The sequence below is a fragment of the Ammospiza caudacuta genome, chromosome 14 (genome assembly GCF_027887145.1).
Source record: "Ammospiza caudacuta isolate bAmmCau1 chromosome 14, bAmmCau1.pri, whole genome shotgun sequence".
NCBI classification, from domain to species: domain Eukaryota; kingdom Metazoa; phylum Chordata; class Aves; order Passeriformes; family Passerellidae; genus Ammospiza; species Ammospiza caudacuta.
The window spans coordinates 1,034,113-1,060,062 of record NC_080606.1 but is presented as its reverse complement, the minus strand read 5'-3'; the positions used below and the strand labels follow the sequence as shown (position 1 = coordinate 1,060,062).

The 25,950-nt window shown below is 58.4% G+C and overlaps 1 protein-coding gene across 1 annotated transcript; it reads right to left on the bottom strand.

The window, feature by feature from the left end:
- Nucleotides 1–1,490: 1,490 nt before the first annotated feature.
- On the bottom strand, nt 1,491–25,309 carry BCORL1 (BCL6 corepressor like 1). The gene is made up of 14 exons (XM_058814249.1): nt 25,259–25,309; nt 17,854–17,992; nt 15,383–15,473; nt 12,580–15,132; nt 12,108–12,282; nt 11,563–11,643; nt 10,968–11,420; nt 8,770–8,999; nt 8,467–8,673; nt 8,223–8,389; nt 7,953–8,098; nt 7,019–7,096; nt 3,522–3,675; nt 1,491–2,462 (listed from the first exon to the last, which is right to left on the bottom strand). The coding sequence occupies exons 2-14, from the start codon at nt 17,937–17,939 to the stop codon at nt 2,186–2,188; spliced, it is 4,698 nt and encodes a 1,565-aa protein (XP_058670232.1). The 5' UTR covers nt 17,940–17,992; nt 25,259–25,309; the 3' UTR covers nt 1,491–2,185.
- Nucleotides 25,310–25,950: the final 641 nt, after the last annotated feature.

The following is a 25,950-nucleotide window of genomic DNA, read 5'->3' as shown; positions in this document are numbered from 1 at the left end:
TTTCAAATCACTGATGAGTGGACACAGACCAAGGCCCACAGCTCTGCCTCCTCCACAGGCACTGAGGCCCTGGCTCAGCAGCAGCCATCCTGCAGGGCATTCTGGCGCTCCTGCACGGCTGGGCGGCCTCATGCTGCCAGCGCCCTGCAGCCACTGCGGCCCGAGTGCAGCACAACAGAGAAGTGGGGATGGACAGCACTGCCGCCCTACTCTTGGCCATGGCTCATTGAGATGAACCGCTTTTAATAAAATATTTCATTTCTCTAATTTTGTCCCCCTTTGCCTGGTCTATCAGAAGAAAGTCGGCTGCAAGTGAGGCCCGTGCAGAGCAGGAAGCCCCTGAGCTCCTCCAGCCAAGCAGAGCCTGTGCCCTTGGCCTCCGCCAGGCTTCAGGTGCTCCAGCTTCTGTGGTTGAGATCCCTGGGCTGATGCTAGTGGCCAGCCTTCAACTGAACCCTGTCAGCTCCCTCCCACCCATCTGCTTTGAAGTGAACATTTCAGGTCATTCATTTGGTGAGTTTTCCCTGTGGCTGCACCTCCTTAGGTTCATGAGGAGCCTTCCCAGTGTGGGAGCATCTCTTTTTAAGACCTGCCTGACTGCTTTTGTACCACTTTGGGGAGTTCTTCTTGGTGGTGTGTGGGCAAAGCTTTCCTCCTAGTCCTATCATCATAACATTCCTGCTGTCCTTCCTAAGGAAACAACAAAACTACAGCACTGCCCTGAGTGCTCTCTGCTCCCACAGAGGAGAGAAAGCCAGCCAGGGACCAGCTGCCCCATGAACAGGCTGGGGGTGCTGGGACCAGACAGGGCTACCCCGACATCCGTGTTTGGGGATCACTGGGCTTGGCTGCAGAGTTCCCAGCACCAGGGTCAGGCAGGAACAGTGGAGTGTCCCTGGTTTTCCAGCTGTGCAGACACATGGGCCCTGCAAGTCTCACGGGCCACTTCCCCTCACCCTTCCCTGAACCACAGACTCACGCTGACATGCACAGAAATCTGCCTGGACACGAAAAAAAAAAGGCAGGAGCCAGGGAGCCTGATGCAGGTTTTTTCTGTACATCAGTGTTTTTGACACCACAGCCTGTTGCTGCATATAATAAAACAGAAATCAGAAAGAGCAACCAGAATACACACCCAAAGGCAAAAAAACCCTTGGCTTAAAGAAGGTGCTGCCGGGCCCTCGGAGGGAAGGCTGGCAGCAGGGCTCCAAGGGGGAAAACGCCTGCCCTGGCTGGGGAGAAACACAACACAAAGAAAAAACGAACCAACAAAAAAACTCACCCAAGGCTCCCGCTGCGGAGCGGGGAGAGCCAGAAATCCCCCGATTGTCCCGACCTCAGTCCTGTTAGCACCTGTACAATAAAACTGTACCGGCCCCGAGGCAGAGCAGCCTGCCCGCACCCGCGGCTGCACGGAAAGCCGCTCCCGGGACACCGGCGAGGCGCGGGCCAGGGGGGCGGCTCCTGCCGAGGGGACAGGGCCTGCGGCGGGGCACAAGCTGCCGAAGCGGGGGACGCGCTGGGGGCCGCGGGCTGCGCCTGCCCGGGCGGCACCGCCGGGGACAGGGAGCTGCAGCACGAATGAGATGGAGGAGGAGGCACGGGAGGGGATGGAGCAGTGGGGCCGGCTCCCGGCTGGGGCTGAGCGCTGGCAGCAGGAGCCACTTACAAGGGCAAGGGAAGGGGCTGTGCCCTGGCTTGTTGGCAGGGAGGGACGGGAACCCCTGGGCTGGAGAGGGGCGGGGGACGGCCTCATCCCACAGCCTGGAGCTCACCATCACAGTGATACAGACTCAGCAAAAACAAAGAAAACATTACAAATTAAATACTAATTAAATAAATACTATGGAAGACATTGGGAGGGGGAGGGCAAACGGAGAGGCGCAGTTCCGTAGGGTCCGGCGGGGAGGGGCGGCGGCTCGCACCCCTCGCTGAGCCCCGCGCTGGGGGTTCCGTCACCCACCGGGGCTGGGTGAGGCGGCGGCGGCAGCGAGCGCCACTGCTCGTGGGCGGGGGTCCTTGGGAATGCCTTGGAGGCGAGGGTCCTCCCTCCCCAGCTGGCGGAGACCCTGAGGAGAGGAGGAGCGGCTGCTCTAAGACTCGGGTCCCTGCTGCTGGCGCTGAGAGAGCTGCTTCCCCTTGGTCCTTATTATTGCCTCGTGATGCCGGGAGTGGCCTGTCCCCGTCAGCTGCTCCACGCCTGGTACTCCACCACCGAGCCCAGCAGCTGCAGCAGCTCGGGCTCGTAGTGCACCAGCTCCACAGTCTCTGCCGCGCCCGGCGCCAGCTCGGGGCTTGCTGGCACCTCCTCCTGCGCCAGCACCTGGCTGAGGGACACCTGGCGCTGGAACTCTGCCCGGGGCAGCGTGGCCACCTCGAAGTGCGGGAAGCGCGCCTGGAATATGCGGGAGGACAGCTTCAGCCGCTTGAGCACATCAGAGAACAGGAACCAGTTGCAGGGCCTGCGAGGATGGCAAGAGCACGATGGGTTATAGGAGAGGAGAGGACTGCAGGCACGGTGCCCTCCCCCCGCCTCCTGCCATGCTGGCCCTCCCCTCTGCCCTGGCACTGTTCTCCATGTGCTGCTTCCCCTCAGGAGCCCACGGACTGGGGTTTGATCACAGCCTCACAGGTCACAGCTTTTTAAAACACTCGCAGCCAGGCAGGGACAGTGATGTGAAAAGCCCTGCCTTCAACAAGGTCCTGGCAGCTTCCCTGCCAGGAATAGGCCACATGGTCAGGAAATGGAGCTTCTGGTGTGGTTTACTGCTGGAGGGCATGCTGCATGTGTCCCTCTGCATGGACAAACACTGGCAGGCACAAAAATTTGTTGCAGAGAAGAGTGGTACTTTGGTTGCTGCCTCTTCCAAGTCACCCTTCTGCCCCAGCAATAGCCACTGTGTCACAGGGGGTGCAGGTGGGAATGGTGTTCCAGTGCTGGGACTGATTTAGCCCAGATGGAAAGGAAACAATCTCAGAGCCATAAGTGTGAACTGCTGCTGAAGGAACACGGGGCTGGAACTAGCAGGACCACAAGGATGAAAGAGGGGAGCTTCCTGACAGGCACAGCACAGAGACACTCAGGGCAGCAGTATGTGCCTGGCCATGGAGGGTGGGGGGAACCCTGATGAGCCTTCCCTACTCCCTGAGAACATTCCATGCTGTGCCAAGCCAGGCACTGCCTCCCCAACTTCCTCAGTGCCACAGCCACACCTTCCCTCTGCTGTCCAGAGCAGCTGTGGCTGCCCCATCCCTAAAAGTGTCCAAGGCCAGCTTGGATGTGGCTTGGAGCACCCTGGTCTAATGGAAGGTGTCCCTGCCCATGGCAGGGGAGTGGAATGGGATCAGCTGTAAGGACCTTCCCAACCCAAACCATTCTGGGAAATGTGATGATTCTATGAAAAAAAACCCTGAGATACACGAGCAGCTATTAACCCCACTGGAACAACCGAGCTGCTGCTGCCCGTGCCGGGGCTGCAGCCACGCATGGTCCTGCCCAGGGCTCAGGGAAAGGCACTCACCCCCGGGCCACGGACACCTGGAGGTTGTAGCTGGGAAGCAGTGGCTTGTCTGAGAACTCAAACATGAAGTTATCTGCTTCTTGCTCCTCTTCCTCCTGGTCTGAGCTCCCTGGAGGGTTGAGCAGCAGGTCGCAGCCGATGCTGTCCTTCCCCTCTGCAACAGGACAGAGGTTGGCACTGCTCAGTCACACACCAGGCCCATGCTGGTACCTCCTTACCACTGCCACAACCCCACGGGCACCTTCCCAAAACATTCCTGCAGCCATGTGAGAACTGCACCCCTCCTGCTCCCCTCCAGCCCCTCGTCCCAGAGGAACATGGAGCAAGTGCTGGCTGCTCTGCAGATTGCTCACTGGCCATCCCCAGTCGTGGCAGGAAACTCAGGTGTGCTCTGGTCCCACAGGTGGGACAGTGCACAGTCTGCACCATCAGCCACCCCACTGGTAGACCCCAGACTCTCTCCAAAATGACCTTGACCCCTCTCCCATGCCAGCACACATATCCTCAGCCTGGAAGAGCCTGGAACAGCAAAGAGGGAGGTGGGTGTAGAGAGGCTTTGCATGCACAGGCCCTACCAAGGAAGGCACAGCAAGCACTCTGCTCCTCAAGAGCTTCTCCATCCAAATCCCACCCTCGGAACCTCTGGCAGGTGATCCAGGGCAGCCAGCACCCATCTTAGTGAGGACAGCAAGGCTGTGCCACCAGAGACTAATCCAACCAAGCACCAAGCATGAGGGGAAATTTAAGGTGGATATACAGAAGTTCTTCCCTGTGAGAGTGGTGAGGCCCTGGCACAGGCTGCCCAGAGAAGCTGTGGCTGCCCCTGGATCCCTGGAAGTGTCCAAGGCCAGGTTGGATGGGACTTGGAGCAACCTGGGACAGTGGAAGGTGTCCCTGTTCATGGTAGAAGAGTGGAATAAGATGGTCTTCAAGGTTCTTCCAACTCAAACCAGTGCATGATTCTATGACTTAGAGATTTTGCCTGGGTGTTCCAGGAGGCATCTGAGCTCCAGCAGGATCTGTGTCCAGAGGGGATGGAGAACAGCAGGCTGGATCCAAAACCATTTAAAAACAGGTAATTTTCCTGTTTACCAATCTGAAAAGCTCCTGTTGAAGGGAAGCTTGCTGCCTGGATTTTATTATGAAGAGGTGTGAATAGTCTTAAGTTTGAAGAGTGGTGTTGTCCCACTGAGATAATATAGGAGATCTCCAAAAACTCCCAGATAAGAGAGTTTAGATTCTACAGAGAGCAGCAAGACCCAATGTGTCCCTCAGCAAATAAACCAATCGTGCAAAAGTTCCACCCCACGCACAAGAGAAAAGGCTGAAAAGAAGAAAATCTTCTGGTGTGCCGCACGAGGAAGCTTCACACACCCAGCTGCTCACCCAGCACGAGTAGGATTCCAACTGAGGAAAACAGCAGATGACAGGGGACACTGGCTTAGGCAGGGTCTTGGGGAAAAACAGTTATTTCCTAGTGCTGCCAAGGGAAAAAATCCCTAAGAAATAGGGTGCTGAAATCGTCCAAACTTGCTATAGAATAGGACAAAAATAAGTGATGTGATTATTGATCCAATGTTGCTGCTGGCAAAGCTCAGATGCCATCCATGAAAAACCTCAGATATCCTGAGCAACTCAGAAAAAAATAGTTAAATGCATTTAATGTGGCAAAAATAGGGCTCACTGTCTGTCCTGAAAGCTCAGTCCTGTCTGTCTGCCCATGCAAAGGCTGGGCCAAGGACAGGAACATTCTGTACCACTGAGGGAGACAATCAGGCACAACAATGCCTGTCCCAGGTGGCGACAAGCCCCGGACTGGGACTTTGTGTCTGGAGCTCCAGCAGCACCAAGCGCAGGACACTGATGACTTTTCCACACCTCAGAGATCCCACACCCTGGCTTCCTTCATTATCCTTCTGCCCCCAGAGAGTTGCAGACCTCAAGGAAAATGTGGACAGCATTCCTGCCTCAGAATAGGAACAGCTCAAGCAGGGTTTGGGATTTCTCCTGTATCCTGAGGGATATACAGTGCTTCAGCTGCTGGAGCTGATGGAAAGGGAGATTTCAAAGGACTGATCCACGGGAGGAGGAGAGTTGTTTGCTGCCTGTGATGATTGAGAGCAGCTCCCTTATTCCAGAACAGAACCAGGTACTTCCCTGCCCTGGGCTGTACCTGTTCCAGGTGACCCGAGGTGACTGCTGAGGTACCTGAGCCAGGAAGTGACATTGCAGGACACACAGTAAACAGGCTGCAAAGAAACAAGCCCATGTCTCAGGCTTGGGCATCCTGGTTTTTCTGTGGCTCTGGCAGTGTCCAGCAGCAGTGCCTGGCACAGCACAGGTGATGAGGGGCTGGCACCTCAGCTGCTGCTGCTGTAAACTGATCCCAGGAGGATGGGGAGGAGGGTCCCTTCCTGTGCCTGCTGGAAACAGACCTGGCAGGGTAAGGGATCACTTCCCAGCTCTGTTAGCTCCTGCCTTGCCAGACAGCCTCCCAAAGGCAACACTGGGAATGCCCCATGGATGGGGCAGCAGGAAATCAGTGATGAATCAAAAGGAGTAGTATCTTTTAAAATATTGCAAAGAACAGCTATTTTTCTTTGTAAAGGCTTGTGACAGCTTTGAGAGTGAGAAATTCTGAGGAAGGAGGCTGAGGTTTGAACTGTTCCCTTGGCAGGGCTGAGGTGCAGCAGCCTACAAACAGTGCTCTCAGGAGTGGAGAATTTCTCCTGTTCTGGAATGGAAAGACATCAGGGTCCTCCAAAGACAAGTCCTCTTCCAAGAGCACCCTCCTGAATGTATCAGATTTGTTTTTGTTTCTAGAAGGATGTTGGAAGTTATGGAGGTGAACAACTACAATCAACAAGCAGTCTCACAGCCTGAAGTGTAAATGCTCCAAGTCCTTATGGAGGGCTTGGGAGCACTGAACTTGGAAGAGGCTGGAGGGACTCCAGTGTGCCACAGGTCCATGCCAGATCCAGAACACCTTCCATTGTAACCACAGTTTTGAAGAAGTGACAGTAAAGGCAGCAGTCAGCCCTTCACTGGGAAAAATGCCTGGTGTTGTAAGAACAGGACCTCCCCTGGATGAACATCTCGCCTCCAAAGCAGGGGAGAGGGATGGGCAGCTCTGGGAACCTGGAAGTTCAAGACTTCTACACCTTGAAGGAATGAGTATGTCCTTCACCTTCCTTGGTGACCGGTTAGCAGGGGAGCAACAAGGACTGCTACAAGAATGACACGCTTGGGATGGACAACCAGAGACCCTGAGGAATCAGCAGCAGCACCTGCAGCCCAGTCCCGCACTCGAAGGGATGCACATATTCAGCTTCCCAAAGAAGTCCCTCCCAGGAGCCACTCCCAGCATGTGTCACCACAGCAAGGTCTCTACCCAAAGCGTGAGTAGAGATGGATGTGGCCAAACCCAAGGTAATGACATGTTCTCCACAGCCTCACTCCTGCTCTGCTGCCACCAAGCCAGCCTGCACTGCACTCACCAAGCACAGAGCTGCTGTAGAAATCCCAGGCTGTCCGAGGGTCTCCGTCACTGCGGCCCTGCAGATCTGACAGGTAATCTAGAGAGACAAAATCCAGACAGTTAATGGCTTGAAGCATCCTCCTGGTGTGCACATCCACAGATCCAGGGGGAGCTGCTTCACCCCTGCTGCTTCTCCCACTTGGGCATTACAGCAAAAGCTGAACCACAGCTGCAGGAAGGGTGTTGCTGCTCAGGAGTGGGCATTGCCCCAGGCCCCCAACCAGAAAATGGGAGCTGAAAAGGGAAAACAACAGACAGTGTGAAATGGCTTGGAAAGAAGGACTTGTAGAACAGTCCTGAGCTCCAAATCACCATCCCCAAAACCTGTGTGAGTAGTTGACCCTAGAGGTGCTCACACAGCAGTGGAAAAAGAGAGTTTTGTCAACACTGGGGATTTTCTGTCTTGTCTCTGTCTGGGAGCCACCTCTGGCTGTCCCTTCCTTGCTGCTGTGGATAAGCCACAACAGTGCGTGTACACAAATGGCACCAAACGCGACCATAGGGATCCAAAGCAGCCCCTGCTGCCAGCAGCAGTATTTGGGCAGGGCTCTTTTGCCATAGAAGGCAGCATTATTTGGCAACAAAAATCTGTTCCCTTAGGTTAAGCAGTGGAACCAGGGACTGTGGAACAGCATCTCCAAGCAGAGCACTGTCTTCAGTCGTGTGACCACAGCACAGCCATCTCCTTGCATACTGAAAACTGACTTTTATCTTATACAGGAAACACATACAATTCTATAATTAAAGTTTGGGTGGTAAAAACATGCTTCTGTGACAGGACAGAGCTAAAGACTAAGTCATTTTCTGCTCAGGCCCTTTCACACCCAGATTTGGTCCTGTATGCTGCCAGAGGGGAAGGTCTGGAGCACTGTGACATCAGGCCCGGCACCTACCACAGAGGAAGCTCTTCATCACATCGCTGGTGGCCAACTTCACTGCTGTCTGCCCAGAGTATGTGGCCAGAGTGGGATCAGCACCATAGGAAAGGAGAAGCCACATGGTTTCCAGGTTGTCATTTGCTACTGCGTCATGGATAGGCCTGCAAGGGCAGAAAGGGACCGGGATTTCGCTAAGGAAATGCTCTGGTTTGGGTTAAGATCAATTCAGTGATGACCAACCTGAAGAACCCACTGTGCTCCCTGCCCCACGCTGTGCTGGCTCACCTGGTGCCATCCTGGGCGCTGCAGTTGACGTTGGCGCCGTGCTGGAGCAGGATGTGCAGGATGTCAATCCAGCCGCGGGCACAGGCCTCGTGCAGGGCCGTGTACCCCGCGTTGTCATGGTGGTTCACGTCACTGCTCTTCTTCTGCAGGCAGTACAACACCACATCCTGCACAGCAAGAGCAGGCTGTGACAGCCAGCCCGGGCAGGGCAGCGGGGGCACAGGCAGGAGGGCACAGGACTCACCTTGTAGCCCAGGCGAGCTGCTCGCTGCAGCAGCGTCTCCCCTGCATTCTTGTTCACAATCAGCCGCCGCGCTCCGGGGGGAACATTCTGGGCTGGGGGCAGCTCAGGGGAACTCCCTGGGCTGGCCCGATGGGACTTACAAAGTGTCCACAAGTCCTGGGGCTTCTTCGGAGAGCACATTTTGGGCTGGTTGCAGCAGCCTTTCCCCTGAGAAAGAAAGGAATACAACTTGGCACATGTGGCCATGACTTGTGGGAGTCCCCTTCTCCCCTCACATGTTCCCCTCATCTGTTCAAGCCATACCTTCCCCTCGTCACAGATCCCTGACAGGTGTTTGGTTTTACATTTGCGTTTTCCTGATGGTTTCTCTAGCTCTTCTTGGACAGGAGAGGTGTCGGAGTGCTCCAGGAAAAAGCCATTCCGAAAGTCCGTGTGTCCTTGAGGTTTCCGGGGTGATGGGGAGAGCCTGCTCCTCAGCTGCAGCTCTGTGCCTTTGCCCTTCCCAGACTCCTTCTGCTTCCGGTGCCTGCAATCTAAAGGAGAAATGTGAATGAGGGTGCAGCTTCTGTAGGTACACACTGAAGGTCACCCAGACCTCTGCCACCAGGCAAGACAAACTGCCCATCTCTGAGAGCTGCACAGAAATCAGAGAAGTTGTGGCTGCACCATCCCTGAAAGTGTCTAAGACCAGGCTGGACATGGCTTAGAGCACCCTGGGATAGTGGAAGGTGTCCCTGCCCATGGCAGGAGTGGAACTGGATGAGCTTTAAGGTCTCTTCCAACCCAAACCTTTCTGGGGTTCCATGATTCTAAATCCAGCCCCAGGGCAGGGACACTGCAAGAAGGAGAAGCAGAGGAAACACACAGATTCTCCCATCTGGGATGAACTCAGCATGTACATGAGACACCCAAGGAAAGATGGGAGCAGGATTCACTGGGATATGTCTTAGAGGGGCAGGACAAGCAGGAGCTGTCTGTGAACACTCAGTGCTTACTGCCTAAACACAACAGGCGTGCTTTGCCCTCTCACATCTTCCCCTGAAGTTAAGGAGCACATTTAAGTTTTCATTAACATGCATCCAGTTAAGAAGCACCAGGATTTCTCAAGGGAAATCCAGCCTTGTCTTCCCTGAATGGAGGAATCCTGCTCACCCAATCCTGCAGCACGAGACTCACAGGCACTCCATGAAAAGAGTAAGAGATCAGTTCAAAAGAGACAGAGGAAAGGACTTTGCACTGCATAGAGAAAACTTCAGGACTCTACTGCCACTGGAGGTGGCTCAAGACCACAACTTCTGAATCCAAAATGCAGCAGGTCCAGCCTCTGAGGGAAGCTGGACAGACAGACAGAGACTCATAAGATGTGTGGTAAAGCTGCTGGCAAACCCTCCTGAATGCCACTGCAGAGCTCCTTCCAGGCTCCCGTTCTGAACAGGAGGCATCCCGAGAGTGCCTGGGTTGCCAAGACACCAGGAAGCCAACTCGAAACTTTGTTCCTGGTCTGCCAGAGGCTCCCAGACACCACAGGATAGTGTAACGCTGTGCTGGAGCAGATACCAGCTGCTGGGAGGACAGCAGCCACCTCTGCTCCCCACAGCATCTCACCAGCACCTGAGGAGTGCCAGTCTGAGCTCCAATGTGGCAGAAGGCAGCAGGGCCATGGCCACTTCATGCCCTCCAAGAGCACAGCCCAAGCATGCAGAAGGCTGGCACAAGTGCTGCCCATGACAGTTTGCCCCCCTGTCACCTGTGTGACTCTGGACTACGAGCCACAGGCAAGCAGCAGCACACACCGAGCACGGCTGGACAGGTGCCACAGCCCCGACTGTCCCTGCACAGGGAGAGGGGACCGCAGAGACTGCTGCCCTCAGGGATGTGCTCACCATGGATTTAGCTTTCACAGAGGGTCTGGCAGTGGCAGGGGAAGGTGCAGGAGCAGTGGCAGAGCAGAGGTGAGCACAGACAGGCACAGTGTGTTCCTCCTCATGTCTACAAACCACAGAGGGGGATCCCCCATCACTGCACCCTTGCTAACCCTCTCGCCCTTGCGCTCCCTGGTGCAAGTTTGCAAGTGACCCTCATAGAGCAAGACAAAGCCAAGAGAAGCCTAGTTGGATCAGGATGGCTCCACATCCCCCTGTGTTAGCACAGATAGCTGAGCATGGCTCCCAGGGACCCTGCTTGTCCAGAAATCCACTGTGCTACCTCGCCCCATCCTCATTTTCCCATGCCCTCTATCTTAAGCCAAGGGTAAGATCAGTGTCTAATTAGCCACATCAATTGCTGTTTACTGCTTTGGAATTTACTGTAAATGTTTTTGAAAGACGAGTTGGTCAATTGAAGCAGCCCATGCTACAGCCACCAAGTCATTAAAAGTGAGGGAGTTTCATCATTACAATAAAAATAATGAAAACCAAATCCCCCCAAAAATTCCACACATAAAAAAAAACCTCCTCCTGTGGTCCCCAGTTTAGTACCTGAACCCCCTTCCCAGGTTGTACCTGCTTTGGATTTCCGCCTCCGGTGGGGATATCCCACTTGCTCCTCCTCCCGCTCAGTCAGGTATTCCCCTGTCTGGTATTTCCGACTTTTCTGCCGTCTCCTTTTCTTCCTTTTGATGTGGCCATCCTCCTCCTCCTCCTCCTCCTCCTCCTCATTGGGCTCCCACACCTGCCTGGGTGATTCTGCTCTCCAGGGCAGCTCCCGGGTCCTCCTCGTGTGACAGCTGCTCCTCTCAGACACAGACCTGTCCCTGTCCCTGCGGCTGTGGCAGCGCGATGTCCTGTGGGATTTGCGCAGCTTGCGATGTTTCAACGATGTCTCCTCCTCCTCCTCCTCCTCCTCTTCCTCCTCCTCCTCTTCTTCTTCCTGATCCTCCTCCAGCAATGGCAAAATCTCCGGACCACTCACATCACACTCTCCTGTCACACCAGCTGAAGAGCCAGCATTGCTTCCTGCAAAAAAGTGGCATTTCTAGCTGACAAAAAAGCCACGAGGATCCACAAGGCAAAGCCTCAAAGCAGGACAAAATGCACGGACAAGATGAAGTGAGAAGGGAATGCAGGACTGTCACCGGGAGCCTGGGCACCCACTCACCCGACTGACTGCGCGTCCGGCTGCTCAGCACCACCGGAATGAAATCCCGGAAGTTGTTCTTGGGCTTCTTCTCCAAGTAGCCTGTGAGGAAAACCAAACCATGAGAAAACAGATCACAGACCTGTCATGTGGGAAGGGCAGTGCAGTGTCACCATAGCAGGGGCTGCTGTGATGGCCCAAGGCTTTAAACCAACAGAGGTTGGTTTAGACTGGACATAGGGAAGTCTCTGAAAATGAGGGTCCTAAAACAATGGCACAGGTTCTCCAGACAGGTGGGGGATGTGCCATCCCTGGAAACATCTAAGGCCAGGCTTGGCCAAGAGCAACTTGATCTAGTGGAAGGTGCCCCTGCCCCTGGCAGCAGGGTGGAAAAAGATGAGCTTTAAGGTTCCTCCCAATCTCCTCCATTCTGGGAGTCTGATCATGCTGCAGCTCTATTTTGGATCCCAACCCAGCTCCAGAGCCCATTTGGCTTCAGGAGAACAGCAGTCTGGCCCCTAGGGCAGCCTGATGCCACAGGAACCCACTGCCATTCCCTACAGTACCTTCCTCGTGGCTGTCTCCACGGTGAGCCGGAGATGGGCACTCTGTCTTCGCTGGCCTCCTACGCTTGCGCTTTACCCCGAGGCTGTTGTGATCCGTGATGGAACCCGGGCCGCCCCGGCCTTCCCGGCCTGCCTGCTTGCCAAGCTCATGTGGATTGTCGTGGTGTTTTTGCCACTGTGAAAGGAGGACATGAGCTGAAGCTGGAGCTTCCCACTGGCTGAACTGGAGCAGCACAAAAAGGACAAAAGTCTATCTCCACTGATTATGCTGGCGCCCTCCAGCTTTTTTGACAATCAAGATACATTTCTGCCCTGGACAACCTGCAGCACAGGTACTTCCCCCACAGCCAGGCAATGCCCAGGAGCACAGGTAGAAAGCATTGTGCCCTCAACTGTCCTCCCATGAGAGCTCCCTCCTCTCCCCCAGCCCCACCTTTGCCCTGACCCAGCAGTCCCAGCCCACCCTATGCACCTTCCGGCCATGCACGCTCCGGCTTCCCGACTTGCTTGGGGACTCCTCACTGTCCTGGCCTTGGCACTTCTGTCTCTTGTGGCTCTGCCTGGTGTCCCCATCGTGCTGCCGTTTGGCCTTGCAGCGTGTGCCACCCTCCTGCTTGATCTGCCCCGTTCCTTTGAGCTTGGCCTCAGCGAAGGCCTGGGGAGCCGCCCCGGCATGCAGGCAGGTCACCGAGGGAAAGGACACATCACACTCCACTCGTTCCTTCTTGACCCTGCACAGATCCACCTGCTGCACACACGGCAGGGGCTCCGTGGCCGGTGGCTCCTGGGAGCTCTTGCAGCCCAGCTCTTTGCGCTGGCCATCCGTGGGCACCTCTGGCACCATCCGCAGGCCCTGCTGCCCAGCCGCTGGCAGGTCATGTGACAAATACGCCGCTAACACTTGGTTTTTGGGTTTTGCATCTGACTGTTTGAGGCTACAGCTCCCCTGGGGAGCCTCAGTCTGTGCGTTGCTCTCCTGACCGCAGTCAGACTCTGGCTGAGTGCACTCCTGACTCTTTGGAGCGTTGTCCAGCTTCCCCTTCCCCCCTTTCCCATCCAAAGCACTGGTATGGAAAGCTGGACCTGCCTCCGGTGGTGCTGGGTTGGTCGGCTCCTCGCAGGGCTTGGGCAAGGCCCGGCAGCTCTTGCTCTTGGCCGCAGCATCTTGTTCACCCTCCGGCAGGCTCTGGGCGGCCGCACTGGGCTCGGCGGGCTGCACGCTCGGGAATGCCGGCAGCACGCCTGCCCCGGCTGTCTTGCAGGGGCTGCTCTGGTTCAGGGGCAGCTGTCCTGCCGTGGAGATGCCGATGGAAAGCAGCGGGGTTTGATGGTACGGAGACCAGCCCAGAGGCAGAAGTTGAGGATTGGAAGGTTTTCCATTGACGGGGCATCGCGGGTACACGCTTCCCTGGACAGGATTCCAGGTGGCAATGTCCTTGGACTGACACAAAGGAGCTCCAGGAGCAGCTCTACCATGAAGAAGTTTCCTGGCAGGATCCTGCTGTCCTTCCGTGCCAACCTGGTTGGCTTTCTTCCCACAGGGAATGCCGGCACTGCGGGGCTCGCCCTGGTCAACGATGGAGATGGGCTCCTGCTTGGGCAGGTGGTGTGGGTCCCTGCTGAGGCTCACGCCGACATCCTTGCTGAGCAGCAGCGAGGCCGGCACCGGGTTGGCGACACCGACGTAAGTGCCGGGGATGGTGCTGATGAGCGTGGTGTTCTTCACCCAGGAGCCCTGCTCGCCGTTGCGCAGGAACTCAGGAAAGATGACCAAGGGTGGGGTGGTGCCGAGGCACGAGGTGACGCTGCTGCCCGTGGCCTGTGCCGCACGCTGGGACTTGGAGAGGACGGTGGTGAGCAGCGCTTTGCCGCTGGTGTGCACGGGGGTGAGGATGGGCATGGGAGGGGTCTTGCGCTGGCTGGGTGGAGGCAGTTTCTGGCGGTTGGACTTGGAGGAGAGATCAAGAGGCATCTCACTGCACTCCGGGGATGAGACCATCTCACGCTCCAGCTGGGGAGGGGACTTTAGAGGAGACAGGGAAGTGGCAGCCCCGGGTGCATGTGGCTCGGGAGCTGCCGGGGCTCTGGCCTGCACAGCTGAGCCAGAGCAGGGAGCAGCGCTCCCCCCTGTTGCTGGTGCTGCCGGCAGAGCCTGGCTGGAGGGCAGGGCCAGGCCGGTGCTGGACAGGGAAGCGCTCTCAGCAGCAGCCTGGGCACTACTTCCACCCGAAGGTGGGGGACAGCTGAGCTGATTCACCTCCACAGACACCACTTTGGCATCTGAAGCCAAGGGCCTGGTGACAGAGAAGGTGTAGGGGTAGGAACGCAGCTCTGGGGAAGCGATAATACCCGGTAGGCAACGCTCGTGCAGGTAGGAAGGCAGGACGGGGAAGGTGAGTGTGGAGGAGACCCCCAGAGTGGCTGGGAGTGTGGCCACGCTGAGCGGCTGCCCACAGCTGGGAGGGGGGATGTACACCAGTGACTGGCTTGGGCTCAGCACAGCCCCAGCCTGGAAGGACAGAGGCAGTTTTTGCATAGCAGGGGCCTGAGAGGGGGGAAAGCAAACCCTGTTCAATGTGAAGGTGGCGGGGCTGGAGGCAGAGGTGTTGCAGCTGGAGACAACCACAGACAACGTCCCTTCTGCCAGCACGCCTGGCCCTTGTGCCACAGTGCTCGGGGGGCTTTTCTCGTTCCCAGCAGGTTCACTCTCTGGAGCCACAGAGCAGGCTGGGGCAGCATCAGCCTGCTTGTCACTGGGAGGATCTGCTGGTGTCCAGGCAGCATCAGCACCGCTGCTCTCCTGCTCCACAGCTCTGGGGGTCGCTGGCTCCTGCCCTCTGCCATCCCCCTGACCTGCCAGAGGGCCCAGGCTGTCGTCAGTCACAGTCTTTCCCACACACTCCAGGTTTGGGTTGGGATCGGGTGGCTGCTCCCCCAGTTTGGGTCCAAGCTTTTCCTCCACCTTGCCATCAGCATCCAGCCCCTGGACACTGCTGCCACCACCGCTGACTGCTGTGAGCTCCACCTGCAGCAGGAAGGGAGAAAGTGTTCCTGGGAGCTGTGCAAGTGGCACCCAGGGAAGCAGGAAGGATCTGCCCACCCTGGACCCAGAGGCAAAAGCAGCAAACAGCTTTGCCCAAAGGAGAGCACAGCTTTGCCTCACTGCATGTCTCTCAAAAAGGAGCCGATGAATCCATTAGGGAAAATGCTCCTGCTTGGCCTATTCCATCTGGGAATGGCCTTCTTGGACTCAGCTGTGCAGGCAAAGAACTCACCTCGGAAAGGCTGCTGCTGACACAAAACTCTTGAGACCCCAAGTGCTGGGAGCTGCTGGTTTTTGACTCCTCATCAGAAATGGGGGCTCTCCTAGGTGAAGAAGAAGACACAGCATTACAAAACCCCGAAATACCCTTCCGGAATCCCACCCCTCCCTGTGCCCCTGTGGGACAGCGGAGCAGCTGTACACCTTCCTTACCCATGGCCACCCAGCCTCATCATGGGCCAGCCCAGCCTTCCCCAGTGTCACAGCCTGGTGCCACACATCTGTTCCTGTCCCCTTCATTTTCCATTCTGTCCCACCACACCTTTCCATCCTCCCCTGAGTCTCATCCTGCTTGTCTTTTCCCCAGCAGGCACCTCCTCATTCCCATTCCTTCTATTTCCTCCGTGTCCTAGGACCCCCTGCCCAGCCTAGCTGCCAGTGGGGTTCTCCATCTGGTGCCAAAGCTCTCTGGGCTCAGGAGGGCTGGACAGGAGCAGAGAGCATCCATGGCGATCCCAACGTGCCATGTGTTGCTGGCCAGTGTCTGGACTCTTCATCTCTGGAATGTGATTCCTCAGTAGAGAGTCTGGACAGGACAAGGACAAGGACAAGGACTGTGACCTCTTTGGGACACTCCTTCCCCGATGGTATTCATCGGACAGCCCTTCCCCACCGTTTTGTTTGGGACAAGCTGCTAGTGCAAGCACAAAACAGATCAAGTTTGGATTCTGTTGATGACATAATTTCAGACAGATTTGCTTCCTATGTCCTGGGTTTTCACAGCAATCACAGAGCTGTGGGCACATGATTTGTCTTTGGACTCAGTACCCCCAGTGCTGGGGCCCTGTTACGTACCCTTAGCATCAGGACCTCATTCGGGGTTGCCTCAGCCCTGGGACTCTGCTTCATGCCCCCAGTGCCAGGAACATTCTCTGTACCCTGTGCAGCAGGACCCTGCTCTATTCCTGCTCCGTATGCTCAGCCCCAGGACGCTGCTCTGTAGCCCTACTGCTGGGACCGTGCCTGGTGCTGTTCCGTGCCATCCCCACCGACCTTCCGCTCAGTGACAGCCCGCTCGGTCCCTCCGGGGCTCCTCCCGGCCGTCAGAGGCCGCGGGGCGGGGATGGCGGCCGGGGCCAAGCCTCCTCAGCCGGCGGCGGGGGTGAACGGGACGAGAGGCCGGAGGGCCTCGGGGCTGCCGGGGCCGGAGCGGGCGGGGGTGCCGGGGCTGCCGGGGCTGCCGGGGCCGGAGCGGGCGGGGGTGCGGGGGCTGCCGGGGCCGGAGCGGGCGGGGGTGCGGGGGCTGCCGGGGCCGGAGCGGAGCGGGGCCGGGGCCGAGCGCCAGGGGGAGCCCGAGCGCAGCCGCCCGCCCGCCCGCCCGCGGGGCCCGCCCGGGCACGGCGCTCCCGGCGCTCCCCGGTCCGAAGCTCGCCCGCCGCTGCCCGCAGAGCCGACGGGACCCCCCTGCCCAGCTCCCCTCGGCAGCCCCGGAGCAGCCCTGAGGGCGGTGCGTGGTCTCCGCCCGGCCCTGCGCGGTGCCGCCCGCACAGACGGGGCCCAAGGAATGAGATGAGGATCGGGGACAAGAGAGCGCCCGGGCGCAGCCCCCCGGCCTGCCCAGCCATCTCAAAATTTGACGCCTATTGTAAGCTCGGAGCAGCGCCCAGAGGCTCGGCGGGTATCGCCATCGGAGCCCTTATCTGCGGGACACAGAGCGCCCGGCGGTGCTGCGAGCGGCAGATCGGCTCTGCCCGAGCCAGACCCGGGGCTCGGCCCTGCCCACTGCTGGTGCACCGGCCTCGAGGGACGCCCGCCAAAACCCTCGGCACCCGCGGCCAGCAATGACAGCCACACGCTGCCTCTGTGCACATAAAACTTCCCTGGCTTTGGCAAATGCATGGAAAAGACGCAGTGGCCCTGAGGAAGCCACAAACCTGTCGGTTCTGAGAATAAGACCCCGAGCCACGGGAATCAACAGGCGGTGCAAAGCGACAGAGCTTGGCTTGATCGATCCTACGTCCCAGCCACTAATTCTCCCTAATCTCCTCTTTGGTGGCAAGTCACAACCCTCCCATCTGATCATCTGGTTGGCACAAACCCTCCTGGGTCACCAAAAGCTTTTAGTTCAAGCTCTTTCCCTTCCTTGGCCATCGAGAGCACAGGTAGGGAAGCCAATAGCACATGCAGACAACTTGGTCTTGTCAGCACCAAAGCTGTGGAGGTAACGTAACCACACAGGGGCAACAGATCCTCTGCCGAGACCTCCAGTACACTCCTTGCTGGAGCAGAGGATGTGGAGACCCTCCTGGAATGCCAACAAATCCAATACATCCAACTCCTCCCTGTGGCTCATTTGCACTTTGGACCATTTTAGAGCCCAGTAAAAAGGGGTTCAGTCAGCATCAGCTCCCTTCCCAGCCTCTCCAGATCCCTAAGTGGCTTCCTCGTGCCTCCTTTGCCCTGCCCGCCACCCACGCACCTCACCTCTCCTCGTTGAGGCCACACATGCGAATCCGCTCTGTGCTGGTCCAGTTGTGCACCCCGCTGTAGAGAGGTGCTGTAGAGATCATGACAGCTGCTCCTCACCCTCCAGGATCTGCTGGGGCTCCAGGGACCACTCTGCCTGCAAAAGGAAAACAGTGGGAACTCTCCCTAGGCTGATCGATTCAACCGCCCTTTGAGCAAACTCATCCCCAGCTTTGCGGCCAGGCAGATGGGGAACAACGCCCCGGGATGCCACAGGTCTGGAAGTGGGCTAGGAGGAATTAGCAGTGCCTTTGGACAGAATCCACCATCCACTCACCCTCTCTTAAACAGTGTTATTGCCACTGGCTACCACAAGAATTTCACACAAGTGTCTTCACACACTCACAATCCTTTGAAACATTTCCCCCATTTTTTATCTCCCTCCAGAGGAACCTCCAGCACAAGAAGATGCCAAGCAGAGCTATACAAGGTGATGGTCCTTTACAGCACTGAAACTTCCAGGCTGCACAGGACTCTCGTAAAGCAGCCCATGGCAGGTCCTAGGGGCAAAGACCCAGAAAGGGTCTCTCCACAACTGAGGGCTCCTGGAGAGAACAGAGGATTGCCAGCAGTGCTACCAAGGGTTTATCCCCTCCTTCTGTGAGGAAGGTGCTGGTTTTCTTTGGAGTTATGAGTGGAAAACCTGAGGGAATCCAGAGATTCAGGAGCATCCATGAGGCAGTGTCAGCTGGGTGGAGCTTTTCAGGGGAGAGCGTTGCAGCCAATCGGGCAGCGCTGGGTGTTGGAGCATTGAGAAGCTCTGCTGCTCCAGGGAAAAGGCAGAGGAAGAGAGGATCTCCTGTGCTAACAAGGGGACTCGGCCAAACCAAGCAGGACTGACTGCAAAAGGGAGAGAGATGCTGTCAAGGAGGTTCAGGGAATTCCTAAACCCTGAAGGTAAAGCAGGCACAGAGCCACGGCAACGCTCTCAGTGCAGCGGTGGGAGTGGGAATTAGCTGGAAGCAGCACGTGATCCCCAATCTCTGCCGGCTGTCTTTTGCCTGACAAACTCCTGGCGACACCAGCTCTGCACGGGACGAGCAGCGGTCTGTGCCATGAAAGGAGCCCCACGGGGAGCTGGGCCAGCAGCTCAGGGGCCGAGCCGCAGGGCTGAGCGGCTCCCCGAGCGCAGCTGCTGCCCGGTGTCCTCGCCGCAGCCCGAACGTGCCGGCGGGGATCCTCCGAGGAGGAAAAAGGGGCCAGGCACACGGCAGAAACGGGGGCAAGGCAGCTGGTGTGCCAAAGAGAAACCGACGGACCCATCTGCACGTACGAGGGCACAAGTGCGCAAACAGCGTACGGAAATCAGAGGTCAGGGGAAGAGGGGAAACCTGCTAAAAACACACACTGTGTGTGAGACGGGAGAAATCCTCCCGATGGGGGAGACGGGCAGACGCCAAGGCAGAGAGCAGGGTCATACCCAAAGAGACCGAGGTGGCTTGGAGCAGGAAGGGGAGGAGTCTTTCGATGCTTGGAGAGAAATGCAACATAAAGGAAATAGGGGAACAAACAATCTGCGGGGATTTCACCATCTTAGGCTAAACTGAAAGGAGGGGAGGAGGAACGTTCTGCCCCCAAGCACAGCAGCAGGACAGATGTCCCAGGAGGAATCAAAAGGGACCTTCTCTGCAACGGGAGAAGGGGATGCGTGCAGCTGCACGACGTGGAGCTGGGGACAAGCAGAGATCAGGCGTGAGCCCGGAATAGGTCTGGCAAGGGAGGAGTGCTAACGGGGTGCCACGAGGAGCTGGAAGAAACGGCACGTTTGGAGTCCTCAAGTAAGAGCTGGTCAAAAGGGCCGGAACGACGGCCACAGGAGGGGAGCTGGGAGGACACAGTGACAGAGATCAACACTGTTTCGTGGATTCTTGGCCTCTATCCTCTACAGACGATGTGGGACACATGCCAAAGACAGGCATTTCACAGGGAACGAAGAACAGAAAAGAAAAATAATCCAGAGATGAACTCAGAGAAGGAATAAAACAGGGGCCAAGCACCAGACGTGGGTTCAAACACAAACCAGTGGAGCAACAGCATTCTTAAAAAGGCAGACCAGGAAGTTTATGGGGAAATGCAGGGATGAGCAGCCTCCCGATGCAACACTGAACCACAGAGAGCAAGTGCAGCCTCCCTGGGTCAGAACACTCTTAGTCGAGTCGGCACAAGGAAAGCGAGCAGATCTCTCATCTACCCTGGTGCAGTTGGAAGCAACATTAAAGGGATGTAATTAAACTCATAGGAAACCCTTGGAGAACACAACTAGGGCATGGCTTCACATGCCTGTCTTCAAGCAGAGGAAGCTGCTGAGAAACTGTTGAAGCCCTTCTCTCCCCTCACCCCTTCAGTCATGTCACTGAAGCCCTGCAGTATCCCCATAAACCTGACCAGGGAGTTGATCTCTGTTTAAAACACTTTTTCTTTTTTCTTTTTTTTTTTTCTTGGCTGGACTGGTTTTAACCCATACCAGCTCCTAGATCAGCTTCACCAAGACGGAGAGAGGGCAGAGCCTGGCACAGACTCGACTTAATCCACAACGTCTGCCAAAGGAAGTGTATACGAAACCACAGTCTTATTTTGATTTAGCTAAATAGGTGCTCAGCCAATTCTAATTAACGCCAAAGAAAACGAGTTTAGAATGAAGTAAGAACATCGAGGCATTCTGTGTGGGGAAGCTCATATGGTATTAAAGCTCCTTCACCTCTCCAAACAAAGCGTGCCCTAAGAACTGCGAGCAAGGAAGGTGCTGAACACGCTCACGTCCAACGGCGAACCCTCTGAGAGGTTTGCAATGAAACTACTATGGCGAATTAAAAAAGGGGATTTTGTTCATTAAGGCAATACATCTCACCGTTTCGCAAAAGGAAACGATGCTACTCTGCAAACCCGCCTCTTCCAGGCTCCAGGAAAAGCAAAGCAGATGTTTTCCTTGCAGTGAAAGTGCGCTGTTACTCAGGTTAGTGATGACTTGGCTACCCATGGAAGCTCCCTTGGATTAAGTCAAGAAATTACTCTTCTGAAATATTGCTGTACAGTGATGGAAACAAGTTTCCAGAGATTAAGTTCTTCAGGAATGGACATTTTTTAACCATTATCTATTGACAAGTCCTCCTTGCAATGAAAACCCAACAGCGCCAAGACAACTGTCATTTCGGGGCAGGCTGAGCAAAGGTTCCAGGACAGGCTCCCCCAGCACTCACCTACCAGCTCCCACTGCTGACAGGAATTAAGCCTATGCCATCTCCACGCTGACCCCTGTTAAACCCTGTCTGTTCCCTGGCTCTTGGGGATCCCAGCTTGAGCTGCCTGAAGTGAGGCTGCCTAATTGTTTCCTGCAGCCCCTCAAAGTCACACCTCCCACCCCAGCGTTAATGCAGCAGAGGGGTTGCAAAGTAGATTCTGAAGCCATCCCGCTGCAAGCCACCCTCTCCTCCCAGTGACAGCAATCCCTTGGCCCGATCAGGTCCCCAGCCTCAGTTTCTCAAGTGCTTGCATTGGCAAACACGCAAAGCAACTTCTCAGGCTGGCACCAACCTGCCAGTCACAGATAGCCAAGGGTTTGCTTCTCGCCGGGGAGTTTGGTGCTGTTGGTGTTTGCCCTCACAGATGTCACAACTATGTTGCCACCTGGTCTAACTCACTTTGATCAGATTACCCAGAGCCATGACCTCCTCCAGCATCCACCTTATGGCACCTGTAGTGCAGCCAGGCCTACCAGGGCGGGAAGGGGGCTTTTCCCTGCTCCTCCCAGAGACAGCCTGTGCCAATCAGTTCTCCATAGTGCAAACACATCCCTCTGCAGGACCATGCTGCCTTGATCTCCCACAAAAGGCTTTCCATGTATTTTCCTGCTCTGTGCATTTCCAAGTACTAAAAACCACTTGGATTTCAAGGCACTTACCCTTCCTCTCTGCCATGCCAGCCCCAGCACATGAGCTACACACCGAGAGATGGGCAGTGTCCCGCTGCACCCTGCCTAGGCAGGTGGGAGCTGACAGCTACTGAAACACCAGCAGCCCCCCCAGCACAAGGATTCCCTCTGCCTGCTCTGGACAGGCACATCATCCCCAACACAGGTGCGAGAGCACCAAGCAAAGACCCAACAGGCAGCAACGTGCTCCACTGCTGGCAACAGGAACTCAGAAAATGGCACGAGTTCACCCAGGGAGAACATCAGCCTTGCCTTTCCCCCTGCCTGAGTGGCGGCCACAGCACAAGCTGACTCCAGGAATCCCAGCATGGGTCACTTGGTGCAGCTCAGCTGCTCCAGAGCCTTTCTGGACACAGTAAATGCTGCCCAATCGGTGGTGCCTCCGTCCATGCTGGCATTGAGTGGGCCCGTGGCACAGAGGAAGGAAAAGGACTTCCCAGCCCTAGGGTGTGGAACAGAGAAAGGCTACCACATCCCTCGGCAGCAGGAGATGGGGAGGATGCTCTGGTTGCCCTCCCACAGCACCATGTGGCTCCTGTGGCCAGGGGACACTGCGGAAGGCCGGGAGCAATGCACTTTGACCCTGGAAACACACCCGCGGGAGATACCTTTGAAACATTCGTTCCCAGAGCAGCAAAACCTGTCAGGAAGGGGGTTTTATCCCCTGGATGGCTACAAAATATAAAATGAGGTCAGCTGCGGGAAACGGGTGGGATTCAGAGCTCGGAGCACAGCTGGCCGCTGTGGCAGGAGCGGGAGCAGTGGAATGAGGGGCAATGTGCCCTGCAGCTCTCCCCGGGGTCAGGTGGGCCAGAAGGGAACGGTCTGCAAAGACAGGCAGGTCTCCCTCCCTTGCCATAGTTTGTTCACTTTGGCAATTCTTCGTTGCCATTAGTAACACAGGCAAGGAATTCTATGTGTTTTGATATGGGATGGTCTGGCGTCCATCAGAGGTGCAGAGGGCCGGAGCAAGCACTCATGGCCCCGGCACCTCGGCTCTGAGCACCACTTTGGAAAAGCCGGTGGAGTAAACTGATGGGAAAAAATTAACAATGAAATCAAAAATTAAATCAAAAAACCTATGACGGCCCTATCACAGGACTCGCAGCGGGCACGATATGCAATGAGGGAAAAATTTAAACAAGAAAACTAAATAAAAAGAGAACAGACTATCTTACATTATATTATCACTCATGCAGAGGTCAGAAACTGTAGGAGAATGGACCAGGAATGACAAGAGTGGCACAAAATGCAGCAAGGACGGGCCAGGCCACCTCTGGGGCTGTCTGGGCAGAGCGGTGCCCGGCGAGGGCAGCCCCGAGCCGGGTTTGGTCCCCGCTGCCTGCACAGCCGCCCCGGCCGCTGCAGAGCTGAGCCAGGCTTTGCCTACACGCATTTGCTTAAGCTGATTTAAAGACACAGTAACACCACACGTAATTATAGATCCTCGGCACGATGAATTGGAAATAAAAAAGAAAAAATCCATCCCTATTTCAGAAAAAAATAAAAGTTTGCTGCACACTGGGCAGTGCTGCGATAATTGGTCCCAGCTGCTGGACAACTGGTGTCACTAAACCCTGCCTTGTCTGCAGCAACCAGGCTGCCCTCACCAAAGCCCACAAATTTTTAAGGATTGAAAAAGAGCTATTATGGGATGATAATATTAAAAAATGTCCCTGTCAAGGTGCATATCATCCAAAACCCCAAAAGCAGAGCACAGCCTCCCATACCTGGGAGCCAGACTAGTGCTCCAGAGCCCAGAGGTCCCAAGGGCAGCTCTGAAGGCCAAACCCCGCTGGAGCCCGGGCTCTGACACCTGGAATGCGTCTCCACACCCAGGTGACAGCAATGCAGTCGGTGTCCTCGACGGGCGCCACGGAGCCTCCAGCCAGTGCTGGCACTGGGACCACCCAAACCCAAAGGGTGGCCAGGGCAATGGAAGCAGAGCGGAAAGGGGAGGGAAGGAAGACAAGAGAAGACAGGGAAGGGAAGGCTGCTACAGACAGGGCCAAAAAGATGCACAGGAGCTGCGAAGGGCACGGGATGCACCGGCCCTGCCCTAGCACTCATCCCCAGACTCCAGGGGATGAGGGTGTCAGAGAGCGGATGCTCTGTGAGAGGAGAAACTCACTTCGTCTCTATTTCAGCCTGATGGACCTTCTCCCGGCGCTGCTCTGAACCGGCCTCACCCAGACTGGGATGAGGGGACCGATGTCGCTCGCCGAGGAGGCAGGATCCCTCCCGGTACCGGCACGCTACCGCGGGAGGGCTGGTTTCCTCCCCGGTGAGGGCGGCAGGAAGCGCCGCCTCCCTCGCCCGGTCCTGCCGCTGCCCGGCCATCACCGTGGGCACGGGCGGGGGACCGGCCGCCCCCGCCGCCCCGCCCCGGGCGTCGGGGGGCGTCGGCACGGAGCGGCACCGCCCCGGCCCCGGCCGCAGCCCGCCCCGGGTCCGGGTCCGCGCGGGTTCCCCGGCGAGCCCCCCGCCCGAGGCGCGGCACGTCCCGCTCCGAGCCCCGCGAGGCCACGGCACGGCCCACGGCCCCGCGCCGCCGCCGGGGCCCCGCGGGGCGGGCAGCCCCCCCTGCCCGGAACACGGTGGCCTCGCGGCCGCTCCGGGGGCTTCGCCCCGCACCCCGCAGCCTTGCCGGGGGCTAGGCCCCGCCGTGCTGCCCCGCGCCCGTTCCCGCAGCCCCCGGCTCAACAGTTGCCCCCGGGGCCGCTCCCCGGCGGAGCGTCCCGCAGCCCCAGCAGGCGCGGCCGGGCCCCCGCGCTGCCGCACCGGGGCAGCCCCGGACATGGAGGTGGCGGCGGCCGCGCTGCCCCCGGGGAGGGCTCTTCCGCCACCGCCCGGCACCCGGCCGGCCGGCACCCGCAGCCGAACCGGCCCCGGGCACAGCGGCGGCCGGGGCGGGCTCGGGCCACGCCGCCAAACTCCACGAGCGCCCGGCGCCGCCGTCCCACCGCCGCCCCGGGAGCGCCGCGCTGCGCGGCCGCCCCGCCCCGCCGCGGGACCCCCCGCACCGCCCCGGCAGCGGCAGGTGCCGCCGGTGCCGGAGCCGGAGCAGCCGTGCCGGGCAGGGCAGCGGCTCCGCCGCGCCGTCGCGGGGCGGGGAGCGGAGCCGCCGGCGCCGCCCGCTGCCCCCCGCCCGGCGCTGTCAGTGCCCGCCGCGCCCCCGCCGCTGTCCCGCCGCAGGACGTCGCCGGTCCCCCCAGCCCGCACACCCCCCCCCGCGCCGCCCCACCGCCGCCCCCGGGGGTGTCCCGGGACCGTTTCCATGGAGATCCCGTCCGGACGGCCGGAGGGGGGGTCGGGCCACCCGCTCCCCTCCGCTTGCCCCCGTGTGCCGTGGGTGCGGGGCGGAGCGGGCCCGGGGTGCCCGGGCAGCGGGGGCCGGGGTCCAGCGTGGGGCGGCGCGGGGCGGTGGGTACGCACCTGCTTCCCGAGGCGGGCGGGCGGCGGGGGGCGGCGGGCCGGGGCGGGCCCCTGCCCCAGGCGGCGGGTCGGACCCCGGGCGCTGCGAGCGGCGGTTCGGCGGCAGCGGCGGCGGCGGAGGAGACACTGGCAGCGGCAGCCGGAGTGTGAGGGCGAGAGCGAGCCGCGGCCGCGCGGGCTGCCGGGAGCCGTAGTCCGTCCGCCGGGGCCGGGAGCCGCCGAGCCGCCCCGCGGACTGCGGGTCCCGGCGTGCCGCGCGCCCCGGCCCGCGCGGGGGGGCCGGTCCGGAGAGGGAACGGGCGGGCGCGGGGAGGGAACGAGGGAGGGAGCGCGGGGAGGGAGGGAGGGGGCTCCGCGCCCGGCGCGGCCCCGGGAGGGGCGGGGGTCGGGAGGCCGCCGCGCCCGGGGTTCGGCACGGCACGGAGCGGAGTGGCTCGGCACGGGGGGAGCCCAACGCACACACGCCCCGCACACACACACGCCCGCCCGACCCCGCGCCGGGGCACCGGCTCCCGCACCGGGGAGCGACGCTCGCTCCGCACCGGGGGGAGGAGAAGGATGGAGGAGGAGGCGGCAGCGGGGGCGGGCGCTCGCTCCACGCCCGGGCAGCGCCGGGCGCCCGACAGCGGGCAGAGCCGGACGGGCAGCGCACGGCGAGCGCGGCGCACGCAGCCCCGTTGCCCGCAGTCTCG

Bases quoted from the DNA above. Each gene is read 5' to 3' on its own strand.
- BCORL1 (XM_058814249.1), bottom strand. From the start codon at position 17,939: ATGATCTCTACAGCACCTCTCTACAGCGGGGTGCACAACTGGACCAGC. The intron at 15,474-17,853 runs GTGAGGTGCGTG...TTCTTCACCTAG, and splicing joins TGTGGCCTCAACGAGGAGAG to GAGAGCCCCCATTTCTGATG. The intron at 2,463-3,521 runs GTGAGTGCCTTT...CCATCCTCGCAG, and splicing joins CAGGTGTCCGTGGCCCGGGG to GCCCTGCAACTGGTTCCTGT.